Consider the following 15,750-nt stretch of genomic DNA (forward strand, 5'->3'; position numbering starts at 1 on the left):
GCATTTACTGCTGGTCACTGCTGATGTTGAGATAGATGGATGCTATGTCTAACAGTGTGTGACTTGTTTTATATTTTTCTTCTTGAAATTAGAAAGTATTTATTTGTAGCTTTTATCTGTACACTGGGAAGGGAAAGTGTTTGGCCTTGAAAATGAGAAAGAAAGGAAATGATTTTTGCTTTGCTTTGTGGTCTTTGAAAGATTTTACCTCTAGGTGGCAGCAAAGTTTGTAGGTGTGTGATGCATCATTATTTTACTGTAGCTGAACTGAAACTTAATTAAATGCTGAATTAAAAAAGGATGTGCATTTGACAAATAATTTTATCACTCAGATTGTTATTATGAAAGGGAAAAAACACAATTTTTTTTCCACATGTGAATGAATTATACCAATGTTAAGTGTCTATGTTAGGATAACTAAACATGCACTTCTGCAATTGGACTGTATTTGACTGTATCACAAATTTGATAAATCGCAGTGATTTCTGTTATAGGCAGGGATTTAACAAACAATTCACCTAGCTCTCTCCCTCCTCTTTCATCTCTTAGAAAAGATATTGGTGGTCTTTTCAGTTTGATATTTAGCTCTTATCTGTTTATGGGTAGTCTGCATGCACACCAAAAATGTCCTCAAATCTTTTCAACCCTTATTACCAATTCATTTCTTCCATCAAAAGGAATGGTTTTCTGTCTATCCAATTCTTCATTGCCACCCACTTGTTTCCTGAATTTGCCAGCTCCATGTTTGATTGCTGTTAAGTTATAGCTCCTTGAGTTCTCATTTGTAAAGCAGTTCTTATATTTGCTGTCTTTCTAAGTGATGGAAGAAGAAATATGACATTTATCCTTCAAAAACCAGGCTGAACTGCTTTTTATATTGCCTTTTCCATTTCCATCAGTGCTCTCAAAACACTCCTAGAAATTAAATGTTTCTCAGGAGCTACCTAATGAGATTTTAGCAGTTGTGTGGTTTTCCTTTATTTCAATGTCTGTAAATGCACTGATGCAAATGCGGGCAAATAGTTACAACAACAGTAAAGGCATAAAACTAGTCATGCTTTTGAAACGAGCCAGTAATGGAGCATGTCTATCTGCAAAAGTAACATAATTATATTAATTTTAGGTGTTGGATGCAAAAAGTATCAAACAAGTAGTTAAAGCAATGATCTAAGGTATGAGAAAACTGCTGGGCACAGAGGCAGCTGATCAGTACCAGGACTTCTGCCACAATGCAGTGCTGGTTTTCTGGGGAGGGGGCTAAGGCAGGCGTGCGTGCAGGTGTCAGGGAGGGCAAATACACCTGTTTATGTGCTGCTCAAGTAGTTTTGCCTTTGGTCCTAATCTCATTTTGCTCTGGAAGTGTGGTGCACGCGTCGCTTCCTGTTCAAACTGTATTCATTTGAATAGAAGAGTGTGCGTTGCACTTCTGCTGTGGGTTTTCTCACTTATGTTTCTAGTGTCATTGTAGAACTTTATCTAGGAGAAATAACTTCAGATCTGGTTCTCTCTTACTCCTTAACTTCTTTAGTTTAAGAAATTTGAGCAGTAGAAAGAATCATTTGCAGCTTTAATGAAAGCGGCCAGGGGATGGTGCTAAAGCCCTTACAAAGAAGCCTTGCCAGGCTGCAGCTTTTTCCTGGATGACTGAATGCAGTCAGAACATAAGCCAGGTCTGCAAGTGAGGATGAGTTAAGATTGAGTGGCAAAACTAAATATTCCCTCTGGTGTCCATGCAAGATGTTTTAGGCTGAAATTTTCAGTTGGGCCTCTTGAGCTGTGCAGGGCATTTGAGTATTTCTTTTTCTTTTACTGTGTCCTGGCATCCATCGTCTAGGGATCCAGTGGGAAATTTCTCAGTTGCTCTGTATTTCCTTTTGTGCAACTTGTTTATGTGCATGACTGTGTTCAAATGTGTTGGAAGGAGCAGGATTAGTAGTCCTTATTAATATCGGTAAGACCTCAGCCAGAGTCTGAGTCAGTCGCTGTCTGGCTTGGCGCATTGCATTTTCAGAAACATACACACCATTCTAAGTAGCTGTGCAGTGGGGAAATAATTACTGATCTGTATAGCTGTAGTACTTGAGCTATTAGGCAGGAAAGCGATTGGGTTTGTTTAACCTGGAGAAAACAGAAGTGAAGAAAGATATGTTAATTGTTTTCTAATATGTGAACGGCTGCTGCTGGGAATGTAGTTCTCCAATTCCAGTGGGAGGATTGGTAACAAAAACTGGATATCAATTTCAGCAAAGGGAATTCAGCTTACAAATTAGCAGGAGTTTTAGTGGCAGGAAAGCTTCAGTCCTGTTACAGATTCCTGAGGTAACTGAGAAATTATCATTGCAGGGGTTTTAGAACAGGAGGAACAGGCATTTGGAAGGGTTTAGGTCAAAGTGTAACAGGAAAAGAGGCAGAAAAATGTCCCAAGGTCCTTTCTGTGCTCAGTTTTCTGATTTCTACTGTTTTGCTGATGGTAGGCCTATTACAGTACCTGTAATTTCAACAACATGAAGTATTTGACAGAAACTCCTATATTAAAATTAGAAATAACATATACTTGATAAACTGTACTCGTGTGCCACCATGGTGTTGTTTGCTGAATGCCCAAGCTTGCATCTACTTTCTGACAATAGGGAAAAGAAAGTGCTGGACAGAGTTGGGGACAAAATTTGATTTCCTAATTATCAAAGTTCTGCCATGTGCCTTGTTCTTTTGGGACATCTTCACTGGGAAATGTGATAATCTTGAAATGTAAGGTAGTTAAAGGCTCATTTTTTTTAATAGACAGGTAGCAAGACACAGGGAAAGGTGAGTTTGTGTTGAGGGTCATTTCTCCTAGGGGAAGGACTGGCCTGGGCCCACAAGGCAGTGCAACCTGCCCTTTACTTACTGAGATGGAGTGCCTCTTGAATGAGAAGGGCGCTCAGGTGCCCTACTGGGAAACTGACCATCCCCAAGAAGAAAGAGTGCGTCCTTTTTGGGCTACGGGGCACCATGCAGTATTAATTCTGTCCAGGTGAGGGCAGTGCTGACACTTCAGTGTTTCTGCTAGTGCTTAAAAGGTAGCGTAGTTCTACAATGAGTTATTTTACAAATGTTTATGAGATCATCAATTCTCTCGGTTTAAATCACTGCTGCCATTCGTGGAGTAGAAGTCTTGACATTGAGTCTCATTCTGTATGGATGGTGGGCATCTAGGGAGGGATGTGTTTGTACATTCGTAAATATCCACCTCTCAAAGGTGAATAGAATTGAACTCACACCTACGGACACTTTTTAACATGAAAGCATTCTCAGTATTAAAATCATCAGCTGAAAAGCTCTGAATATATCTTTTCCTCATATTACATATTGTTTTCAACATATTACATATGTTGAAGAAGTTTACAGAGGTAAGAGGTAACCAGGTCGTGTCCAAGAATACTCTGAATGGAGGAGGAAAAAGAACTTTGTGATTTTTATCATCAGGGCCTTTTTTCTGTTTGGGAGCAGGCTGCTTTCCTCTGTGAAGGTCACATTTAACAGTGTGTTAATAAGAGTTCCATTTTTACATACAGAGATATATTTTACTATGCAATTAATATATAAGTAATTGTGTAATTAAACTAGCTACATATTTTATACATAGACATATTTAATTATATAATTATTTTATATTATATGCTAATTACATTGTTATGATGAATATACATTTAATTATGTAATTAATATGTCTAATCACAAATCTTTCTCTATATATACTACTCACATACAAAAAAAACCCTACATTTGTCCCCATTTGATTTGATGTGGGATAAAACATCACCTATAAGGGCTTCAGTGTGAGACATTCAAGGCAAGAAATTCTGGGTTTTAGTCATGACTGGAGCTGCCTTGCTATGCCTGTATACAAGTCAGTTAATTTCTCCCCTATTTTTTTCTTCTCTCAGCTGTAAAGTGAGAATAATTTCTTTACTCCAGAAGGCTGCTAGTAGGACTGTTGAATGGTGGTTGTATATTTGGAGTGCTTTATGATGTATTTATGTGCTAGATTGCATCTCTGCAGACATTCATGGTGATATCTAAGGAGATAAGGCCAGCGCTTCAGCAGCAATTTCAGTATTAAGAAGACTCATCTTTTGTTACTTGTCCCAGCAGTTTTACTGACACAGCTGCTTATTTGAGCTATGCTATGAAATTAACCCTTCTTTTTGTTAGTTTGAATCCAGGTTTGCTTCTTGGTCTTACAGTGCTACTGCATGTGCAGTAATGTCAACAAAACTGGAGTGGACAGTACCCTGTAGTAGGGATAAAGAGGGGAAGTAGCTTCTCTTGCCTGTCCTTGTATGAAGACCCTGTTACGTCAGGCCAGTGCCTACAGAGTGGAGAGTCCCTGACTGAAACAGGCTTATCCTGCTGCACTCAAAATGTGCTTGACAAGAGTGCTTACCTTAGTAGTCTGGCGACAGTCAAGTGCAGTTGGCAGCTCTGATAGTTGAGGCTTTCTGGATGCCCACACAATTGAGGGACATTTGATGATGGGCTGTGAGACAGAATTTGGCCACAGCAGGGGGCTGCTGGCCGCAGGTTTGTGGAAACACTTCATTCATTTTAAACTTTTAAGGAAAGCCTTTTTCTTGAGCACTTTCCCGCTTAGATTGCTCGGTGCTAATTTTGAGATGTCTTTATGCACCCACTCATGCTGTGTCTGAACTGAAAATAAGGTGTTTTCCTCTTCTATTTCTTGTTAACATAATGTGTGGTAGTCTTCACTTATGCCTGGAGATCAGGCAGTTGCCAGTTTTGTTTTGCCTGTATCAGTAGCAGTCCCTAGACATAAAGTCCCTGGGAAAATGGGTACTCCATTTCTATCACCTAACCCTGCAGAATCCATTCAGCCTTAATTAGAAAGTAATACTTTATAATTCTGCTTTTTATTTTTTCCTTAGCATGGGAAGCATGTTTTTTAGGCCTTTATGAGATCCATACATAGAGTTCTTTTTTTCTTCTTACAGCCTTGCATTCGGTCCCCAGGTACCATGTTGATGTTATCTACAGCGCTTTGATATAGGAAGATTAGCTGGCTAGTCCCATATTTTTTTTTCTCAATTATGTTCATGAATTAGCAACTGGAGGAAGGGGTTCTTTTCTTAAACTTGAGATACCTTTCAGTTGATGTATGGGCACTCAGCTCGCAGTACCATTATTGGCTCTTAGTTTCTTCGTTATTCTTTTCCTTCCTTCCCCTCCCATCCCTCATCTGTCCTCCCTTTTGTGACAAAAAATTATAAATATTTCAAAAGGAAATATTTTGTTACGTAAACATAGTGACTCAGAAATGCTGAGTACTGAATTGTTGATGCTGCCTTTACTTGTATTCCTTTGCTTGCTTACAGAACTAAAACTGAAAAGAGAAAGCAGGCTGATAATTTCTGCCATTTCCTTTATGATTTAATTTTTTTCCTTTCTGTTTCTGAGGACTTAACGTGACATCCAGTGGAGAGAGCAGATTTGTAGATCTGAGAGGAGATGTCTGCATGCTGTTTTGGAAAAGGGGATGGGTTGATACTATGGTCTGCTGAAAACTGTTCTAATGCTCCATTTCATAGTTTAATCCCTCAGATATACCCTATTTAGTGGTTTGGATTTTTTTCTTTGCGATCGTATTTTCCATTAATATTTATTTACATCACTGTTGTAAGTATCTGTCAAATTTTAGGCTTTTGAGAAAACACTGAAAACTAAAGTGTCTCATCTTCCAATACTAAAACAGCAGTACTTACCACCTGGATGCATCTGAATCCTGGGAAAACTGCCTTGCTTGGTTGAAATGTAATACAATTATGCTTGGTGTTTTTGTTCAAAGTGTTTAAATCATTCTTCAGACAGGAAATGTAATCTTTCCCTTGCTGTGTTTTCTCTTTGCCTGCTAAGCAAGCAGGTGAATATTCCCCTTCAGTAAAAAGAAATCATCTGAAATATGGAGTGCTGATCTGAACAACTTGATGTAAATTTGTAAACAATTGCAATTTCATTAAGCTATGCTTTCTCTTATGATGAAAATAGAGCTAGATTATTTTTATTCAGTGTAAGTTTCTGCTCTCAAGAAGTACGTCTGAGCAAGTGTTCTTCTCTGCTATATATTTTGAAAAGATACTGGGAATTTGAATGGATTGAACAGGTTGTATTCTGCAAATAAAATTATTAGGCAAAATAATAATTGTGTTTTTCATGTGTTGAAAATCTGTGACAAAAATTCCCGTGTGAAGTCAGTTGAGGTCTGTATGTAGATTATTTAATTAATGGGGGGATATAATCAGTGCCCTTAATCAAGGCATGCTTTTGAGGAAATGTAGTAGGTTCACTTACATATAATATCGGTACATCTTATTTGGGAATTAATGGTAATGAGTGACTACTTCCTCTGTGTTTTGTTAATTGGACAGTTACTGGTAAACCACCACCAGTAGAAGTCCTGAGACAGGAGCAGAAGTACTGCCCCATTTTAATCATTAAACTTGTAAGTGTTGTGAACTTTGGCTTAGGCTTCGTACTGAAAGCTTAGCTTTAGACTATGAAGTCCTTATTCATAATAGCTTGGGAATTGCCCAAAGGTCTAAGTATGCTTGTTGCTATTATGTCCTGTTTTGTGCTGTCTTTCAAAGACATTGCAATAGATGGGCAGGTAGTTAATAACACATTTCTGTACAATTTGAACATGGCTATAAAGTGAAATATTTTTTCCACAAGGCTTTAAAGTCTGATTGAAGAAAATGCTAGTGTTTCTGAAGGACAGTTGTTTATCCTTTAATTTGTAGAGAATCTGGCATCCATTAGTATGCTGTCAAGTATGCACTTCAGGCACAGTTACTCAGTACCATGCTTATAACATGCCCCTGCAGAGATCTTGGGTATCAATCAACAGAACATGCAGTATTCCAAATTCTAGATGTGCATAGAATGCGCTCTGAATGGACTGCTTCTGCTTTTTAATTTTGGATGAGCCTTTCAGTTAATAATGTGTAAGCTGAATGCAAGAAAGTTACTTGTTTATGTAATTGGCACAGTTATGGTAAATTTGTTATAAAAATCAAGTTAGAATCTTGACTTGCCTGAGTGCTAGCTACTGTCTCGACTTGTAACTTCTGCTGAAGTTGGTGGGAGCCAACTTGCAGTCTGCTTTGCAGGATGAGACCATTCATTTCTTCTGACCCAGATCTTAATCAAATCTCACTTTCGAGTCAGCGATAATAAACTGAAACAAATCTAGTGTGAAGGACCTCTTATGAAGCCTGATAACCTGATACAGCAGTTCTTGAAGCTATTCATGACAGTAAGCTAGACTTAAACCATCCCATATTTTGACCTTAAAGTTTCCACTGCTCAGCTATAGAATCACAGTCACAGAGTGGCTTAGGTTGGATGGGACCTCACAGATCACCAAGGGACCTCAAAGTACATTTGCTACATTGAGTTCCAAACGCAAAATCTTTAACTTAATAATTTTCCTTCCTATTGCTGATTTTACCTAGAAGAAATGTGTATGGGTGGTGGGTTTTGCTTTTCAATAGAAGCTATTCCTTTAAATATAAGCTATTACCTACAGCTGTAACCATTTGGGTTCCTGTCCCATAAAAGTCCCTTTATTAAAGTGTGTGCCAAAGTCCTTTGCTGAATCAGCTGCTAAATTATACTGCAGATGCGATTATTATTTCTTGAACTCCAGATAATGTAAGCAGAATAATGATACAGGTTTAGTGAAGAAATGAATAGGAACTTTGTCCTTACATGCAAACTTCCTTGTTGATAAGGAGATTTTATTTTAATTCCAATCCTCCCACCCCCTGGATGTAAGTTACTTAGCTTCTGATTCTAAAGAAGTGCCTGCCTTTCCAAATTCCTTTTTTTTTTTTTTTTTTTTTTTTTTTCCCTCCAAGACAGCTTTTGTAATCTGTGATCTGAAATTCACTTTCAGAAAAAAGTGAAAGTGAATTTCAGATCTTTTGGCTTGACTTACGTTCAGTATGAAGCTGGTCTACTACTTGCAATATTTTCTGGGAGGCTACAATTTGCTGTTTGGCCCACATGTAAACTGAGGCAGCATTGTTTAAGTTTCTGTCCTTTCCTCAGGTGCTAATTCCATATCCATCACTGAAATATCTTAACCTGTTTTGTCTGTGCTGTATGGTACTGCAAGTTACCCTAGTCCTAGAGGCCTGTGTGTTCAGAGAGGTGGTCTAGTGCTACTTATTGCTTCAGTCGAGCTTCCTCTGCCTATTATGTGAAAAATATGACGGTGGGCCACAAGTGCTAATCTTGTTTCTCCTTCAGTGTATTTATATAGCACATTGGAGTGATAATGAAGAGCTTATATGAAATTTGAGTGTTGTATGTGAATGCATTCTGAATTAACAACTTAAAAATGTATTTCTGTTAATTGTTTTACATGTTAATTGTTCTACAGTGTACTTAAGTGATAGCAATTCTTCTGTTGTATGGGGAAAAAAAACCACAAATGTTTGCCTTTTTGGGAGGGAAGTAGGGTTTACATGAGGGTATAAAAAGAGATTTATAAAAGGATGGGGAGAAAAAAGTGGTTGTCTTGGTCTGGAGCTTATCATTTATGCATCATAAATCTGATACAAGATACAATACATGTTTTGTTGATTGTGTGTGTGATATAATGATAATTATCTGAAATGAGAGAGCTAGGAGGAATTTAGAAGAAATGGAAGGTAACAAGTTAAGTCTTTTCTGAAGTTAGCAGGCAACATTATGGCTTAATTCAAATTCTTCCATACATGCAAAAAATAAAATAAAATACAAACACACACACACAAAGGAACCAAAAATGTTCTGCAAGCAATGATAAAAATAATCAATTATTTACTGGTTTTGTAATGTTAAAATATTTCACCAAGGCAAGTTGCAGTCAAAAGTAATGTGAGTTATTTTGAAAATGGAAATACATAAAGATGCATTTATACAAGTGCAAGACTAGATATTTTACATAACTGTATTTCAATTAGAAGATATACAGTAAGTGCACACTTGATAACACTAAGCAGGCAAAACTTAACGTTAGTTTCATATACTGTTGTAAAGTTCATGCACAGATCTCTCCCATAGGAAAAGGGCCGTTCCAAATAATTCTTGCTGGGATGAAAAACAGGATGGGTTGCTGGTAAGGGTGTCAGCATGGATGAGGGTCAGTTATAGACATTACTTACTGTAATTTGTGATTGCCGTGGGAGAGGAGTGGCTGTTGGTGTGATAGTAATACTGCTGGTGATTTTATTGGTGGGCTTACTGGGTATTCCATTAGCTAGTGCTGGAGTTCTGTTATCTTGCACTGGGGTACAGGGGCTGACGGTCTTGGTACCGGTGAGAGCTTGGACGTAAGGACTTCCTAAGTGGATGTGGATTTTGTTATCCTCAGTAGTTATTACACTTGATCCCGTGCTGTTAGATCTCTGAAACTGCCATGATGACTGCCTGTCTGGGGATACTCTGAAAACGGCATGCTTGGCTCCCATTTCCAAAGGCTCTGAGGAGAGCATTTGTTCCTGAGAACTTGAGCCTGGTAAAGCCAACGGGGACATTGTTCTTTCAGGCGTTAAGGAACCGCATGAGTCAGGAGTCTGAGATCTTGCAAAAGCAGCCATAGTAATGGGAGAAATGGCTTGCTCTGGGCTCATGTAACCTTCTGATGCTTTTGACTTTACAGGTGCGAAGGAGGCATTTTGAATAATAGTTATTCTTTGCTTGGGAGTGCCGCAGTTAGGTATAACTGCTGTGCTTGTATAGGAGTGAGGACTTTCTGTAGTAGGACTTGTTATTTCGAGCGTTGCTGTGTTCTGCCCATGGTCTGGAGTTACTTTTATGTGCAGAGGTTGGCCAGGTGTATGGCTTAGCACTAAGTCTCCAGCCTGTGCACAGTTTCCATTTTGCTTTGTATGAATCTTTCCATTCTGGTGGTGGTTTTCTTTGGACTTCATCCAAGGGATCCATAATTTCTTATGCATGGCATTCCCGATGGATGAGTTGCTTTTGAAAGCCACTGATTGTTCCTCCTCATTGCTGTCCTTGTCCTCATAATCACTGTCTTCATACAGCTGCCCATTTATGACTGCTCTCTCTAAAGGCATGAGGGTTTTGTAATCGGGTGGTTCGTTGTCAGCTGGATCTGTCTGGACTTCTTTAGAAAAAACCTGCAAGTCAGATATCCGCCTTCCATTAGCACCAGGTCTGAGGCTCTTACTGAAACGTCTGTACCTCTCTAATTCTTTTGTGAGGCTTTCCATTTCTCTTGCTAACTCCCTGTTCTTGTTTTCTTGTTGGGTGAGTTTCTTCTGTAAGACAGTATGATCACCTCGGAGGTGACAGATTAGGTCTTCTGTTGCCATGTATTCATGAATTTTCTCCTTCAGTGCATCTACTTCTCTGGAAAGGTGACTCGATTTAGCTTCTTCTTCTTTGAGCTTCTTAAAAAGACGCTGCTCTTGATTGGACTCTGCCTTTTCTGATAGTTTATACCTAGCTACTTCCATTTTCACAGCCTCCAGTTCCTCTGACAGGAGCTTGGCTTTGTCCCGTTCATTGACATATCTTCGTTCTAAAGACTCAAATTCATCTTCAGTTTTCATAAGATCGTCTTCTATGGCCTTCATTTCTTTCAGCTTCTGCTTAAGCCCCTCAACTTCTTGAGAAAGCTCTTTGATTTTGTTGTTCTCCTGCTGCAAGGAAGTGCTGGATTTAGTAGTCTCTTTAAGCTTATTTTTAAGAAATTCTTTTTCAACAGCTTCCAGTGACTGAAGTCTTTTTCTTAGAATGTTTACTTTGGAAGCAAGATCATTTCCTTTCTCCTCTTCTGCTTTGAGTTTGTTTTTCAGCTCATCTCTTTCTTTTGTGACACTGGACACTTTTTCCTCTGCATCAGATTTTGATTTCAGTGCCTTTTTACTTTCCTCAATTAGTTTTTCTGTAATGGACATCACTTTATTTTTTTCCACCTGGAGCTGAGAAGTTGCAGCTTCCAGTTTTTCTTCTGTTTGCTTTATTTTTTCACTCATAGCTTTTCTTTCATCCACAAGCATCACTGTTAGAGTCTTCAGCTTTGTTAAATCTTCTTTGAGTGTGGACTCAGTTTTTTCTAACTTGCTTTCAATTGCTTCGAGCTCTCCAACCCTAGCTTTTAAGCCTTCCAGCTCAAGGGACAACTGCTTTGTAACCATTTTTTCTCTTTCTAGGTTGCATTTCAGGGAGTAGCATTCCTGTTTGCTTTTGTTGAAAGCATCCTCTAATTTCTCCAGCTCCATAATTCTTTTGTTGAGTTTGTCAACTTCCCCTTTAAGGTTCTTGCTCTGTGATGCTTCTTTTTCTAACTTTTTATTAAGTTCTCTGCACTGATCTTCCATTTTTATGAGCTCTTCATCTTTTCCTTCCATCTCCAGCAGTCGTTTCCTTAATTCCTCCACTTCAGACATAAGAGTGGAGTTCCCATATTCTCCCTTATTTATCTTATCCCTTAGGTCTTGCAGTTCATCTTCTGCTTTTCTTAAAGATTTATTGGTCTCTTCCAGCTCATCAATTTGCCTGCTGAGTGCATTCAGTTTTAACCGGAGCTGACGATTCTGGCTGTCTTCATTGGTTAGTTTGGCCATCATTGCTTCTTGATCTTGGGAAACCTTACTGTTTTGGACTTGAAGTTCAGCCTCCAGCCTGCTGGCTTTCTGTTCTTGCTCTTGAGCTTTTGCTTCAGCAAAAGCGAGTTTCTCATGTGCTTGGTCTGCAGAAGTGGTTAACTCTTGAATTTTTTGACTTTGTTGGTTCAACTGCTCAGTGAGTCTTTGTTGTTCATCCACAACCATTAAAGCAAAGGATTTCAGTTTAGTCAATTCTTCTTTCAGTTTAGCTATTTTCTTGTTGTTTTCCTTCTCTTTTTTTTCTTGATATGCTGTTTCTTGTTCAAGAAGCTTTTTCAGTCTAGGGAGAGGAAATAATATAATATTTTGAAGCCATTTCAATGGGCATTTAAAAACACACTTGAAACATTATGACATCTGCCAGATGTGCATGAACATTATTTGTAACTAGAAGCAGAGCTCTCCTTGTAGTGTCATAAGGAAGACCCTAGTCTTAGCTTTTCTACTCAGAATTCTTTTATAGTGGACACTTCAATAATTATCGTTTACACTTAAAAACTTCTTTAGTTGTGCATCTTTAATTACATTTTTAGCTTTTGACAAGTATCAGCACAATGCAGCTGTTTGTTCTGCTCTGAAACAATGCTGATTTTGCTGTCTGCTGAGACTAGGTGTGTACATGCAGGTTATTTTGAAAATGCAATAATCACATGGTTGAGAAATTAAATCAGTGCAGCCCTCAAGGGCAGGTATACTTTACAGCTGTATAAACCTCCTAATACCTTTAAGCGACTTGTAAACCATCCTGATCTTTTACAATGTTTATCATTAAACCTTTAATGTTGAAGTGTTAAAGTGCGTGAAGGAAATGTACCCACACTGGGCTATTAGATGCGCTAACTAATGCCACTTTCTAAACAGTGCATCAAAGCAAAAAACCAAACAATGTCTCTGAGTCTGTTCTCTGTGGAAATACAGACCCTATTACATTATATCACCAAAAATCTTCTGTAAAGAGATAAACGGGAATGTAGGTTGTGAACATAAGAAGGCCAAATTTTCTGCTCCCTGCTGGGTTCGGATTTGGTCTTATATTAGAAATTTGAAGATGTAGTGAAGTGCATCTCTACTTTCTATGACTCTTGAAATTTTTCACAATGGTTCTCCCAAATCATTGCATACAAATTTGTATTAATGCTGTCTTAACCGAGATGCAACAGACTTAAATTGTTCAATGCCTGCGATTAGGTTGCACATTTGTTCATTTAAAATTCCAAGAAACCTCCAGAAATCTCAGATAATAATTAGGTTCTTTTGTAGATTTTTTTCTTTGTCAGGGAGGTACTTGTACAGTGCATATGAGACAAGATTAGGTTTGGGAGCACCTCCTTTCAATTAGATTTTTCCCATCGCTGATCTATACATTAAGTATGTTTCTGATATTCAATAAAGTACTTAACAGCCTAGATTGAACTAATGAAGCTTTAGAATTTTATCATGCTTCACTGCTGTTCATATGATATATATTGAATTGCATGGAGTGGCAAGGAGGAGAAGGAAGTGCCTTTCAAGAGTGTTCTTCCACAGCTTAAGCACTTATTAGCTGAAACCCCGTGCTTTTTTTCTTTCCTTTTTATTTTTTTTTTTATTTTTTTTTTTTTCCTCTTTCTGAAGTATGATAAGGACTTTCCAGAGTAAGTACTGATGCATAAGGTTCCTGTTCTGCATTTGTGCCTGGTCAGTGTTGTGATGTCCAAGCAGGAAGTCTTTACCTTTCCACTGACAAGCTTCTGTTGCAGCTAGCCTTTTAGTTCAGGAAGAGCTTAGATAATGGCATCCTTAGCACAGCTCTTTATTAGCTGTTGACTGACTGGAGGTATGTATTTCTGGGCCTGCCTCAGCAACATCCTCTTTGGTAGCATGGTAGCTTATGTGCATGTAAAGAGGAAGCCCCTGCCATTCTGCAGCTGTCCATCAGACCTGTGTGGTTTAATCACAGAATCATAGAATTGCTCAGGTTGGAAAAGACCTTAAAGATCATCAAGTCCAACCACAACATAGCCGTACTACCCTAACTCTACCAACCCGCCACTAAATCATGTCCCTGAGCACCACCACACATGTTTTTAAACACATCCAGGGATGGTAACTCAACCACCTCCCTGGGGAGCCTATTCCAGTGCTTATCAATCCTTTCTGTAAAGAAGTGTTTCCTGATGTCCAACCTAAACTTTCTCTGGTGCAAGTTGAGGCCATTTCCCCTCGTCATGTCACCAGTGAGAAGAGACCAGCCCTGCTCTTGCTGAAATCACCTTTCAGGTATTGAAAGAGAGCAATAAGGTCTTCCCTCAGCATCCTTTTCCCCAGACTGAACAGCCCCAGTTCCTTCAGTTGCTCCTCATACGACATGTTCTCCAAGCCCTTCACAAGCCTTGTTGCCCCTCTTTGGACCTGCTCCAGGATGAGGATACTCAATAGAAATCTATGACTATCAAATTTTGTAACACCTTTACCACCGCCCCTACAGTCTTTATTTTAGTGCAGCAGTTTCACTACATTCAGTGTAATGAAATACAGTGTAGTGAAAAATTGGTGGAATGCGAAAAAAAAGTGAGTTGATTTCAAAGTTGTCAAGCAGCCCCAAGTTCTTTACAACAGTAGATTAGCGTAATAGGGAAAACTGACATGAAAAGGTGTAAGGGGAGAGGGAGCGGTTTGTGAAGTGAGCTCGGAAGAATGTTGCTGGCTGACAGAACAAGAGGTCTACGCCATCTTCAAAGGCGGCTTTTTACTGTGTTGTCAGTGCATAAACTTGGGTCATCTTTTTAATGTTAGCGAGTCTGATTTCCTTTTAGAAAAAAATCACCCTCCTCTCCCCACCCTTGTCTCTGAATGCTTTAGTAGTGAAGTTCAATCGATGATTTACTGTTGCCATAGATATAAAAACCATAACAGAAGCACAACTAACGATTTCATTTGGAATAGACTCATTTTTTTGTGTGTGTGCGTGAAGTTAGGACAGATTAATATGGATGAAATAGATTTGAGCTATTAGCATGTGTTTTATTTTAGCTCGCTTTGTTGTAATTCATTTTTGTAAGGCAAACTTAGCTAACGTGATTAATACCTAAATTAATTGAGATTTTACTCAACACTTCTTTATTAGCTAGTTGATATCTCTGGCCAAACAAAACTGTAATGCCACAGTGACTGATGCCCCTTAAATTGCTTTAGAAGGAAGACTCTTGGGCTAAATAATAACCCAACAATTCTGATTTTCATGGGAATGCTGTGCAATATTTTATGGTGCAACTAAGAGAATTGTTCATAAATAAATCGGTAAAGTCAGTTGGCAGATCTTTGAGTGAATAATCCCACAAGTCCTTCCAGTGAGTATTACGTACATGTACAGTTTGTATTATTTTCCCATTTTCCTTTTTTGTCATGTAACTTCATTTCCCAAGCTTTGATTCAGCAGTATGCTTGAGGTTCCAGCCCAAAGTGAGTGCTTATCTGAGAGAGTCTAACCCAAACTGTGATCAGTAACCATGTATTCCCGTGGTTATTCGAACTGAAGTGCTTAAACTATTGGTAACTCAACTGGATTGTTGTATAAGCTGATAAGAATTTTCAGGAGATTTTGTTTCCTTGGTCATTCCAAAACACTCTAGGGTACATGGAAATGTTTCTTTGATTGAAAACATAAAGTACAATTTTAAAATTCAAGCAGACATATAAAGAAAATACTTCTAACCCCTTAAATCTATAACATGACTTCAGTGAAGTCAAATTATGGAGCATAGTTAGAAGCTGTTAAATGATTTTAATGTTTTTCTAAATAGAAGAAAAGGGGTGTAATATTATTACTTTAATATATGTAATCAAATATGTTTTTGCACTTGCTTTTGGTGACTGTGGGACTGCAAAATGGAAACTGAATACTTGGTGGACTTTCTGCACTGCCAATGTTAAGTCTGGCTTTCCTTGTCTTCTCTTATAAAGTCTGGCCACATAAGTAGCGGAAAAGTAAAAGTGAAGATGTGACTTTGGGCCTGCTGTGTTTTTAGCCATACCATAAGGTTTAAAGCTACCAGGTCTATTTGAAGGACCCAAGTATGCTGGATTTGAA

The 15,750-nt window shown here is 38.4% G+C and overlaps 2 protein-coding genes across 2 annotated transcripts in view; one reads left to right on the top strand and one right to left on the bottom strand.

Annotated features, from left to right (window-relative positions):
* The window catches only part of CMSS1 (cms1 ribosomal small subunit homolog), a gene marked incomplete at both ends in the record, with an annotated part of 228,109 nt that overhangs the window by 7,318 nt on the left and 205,041 nt on the right, over positions 1-15,750 (top strand). The gene's annotated exons all lie outside the window — the stretch shown is intronic.
* Positions 1-15,750, bottom strand: part of FILIP1L (filamin A interacting protein 1 like) — a gene marked incomplete at both ends in the record, with an annotated part of 147,968 nt that overhangs the window by 3,057 nt on the left and 129,161 nt on the right. The window contains one exon of the mRNA XM_079538174.1: positions 9,207-11,961. Coding sequence (XP_079394300.1) covers positions 9,207-11,961 — 2,755 coding nt within the window. The remainder of the gene's footprint in view (positions 1-9,206; positions 11,962-15,750) is intronic.

This window comes from Tetrao urogallus, assembly GCF_951394365.1.
Source record: "Tetrao urogallus genome assembly, chromosome: 1".
NCBI classification, from domain to species: domain Eukaryota; kingdom Metazoa; phylum Chordata; class Aves; order Galliformes; family Phasianidae; genus Tetrao; species Tetrao urogallus.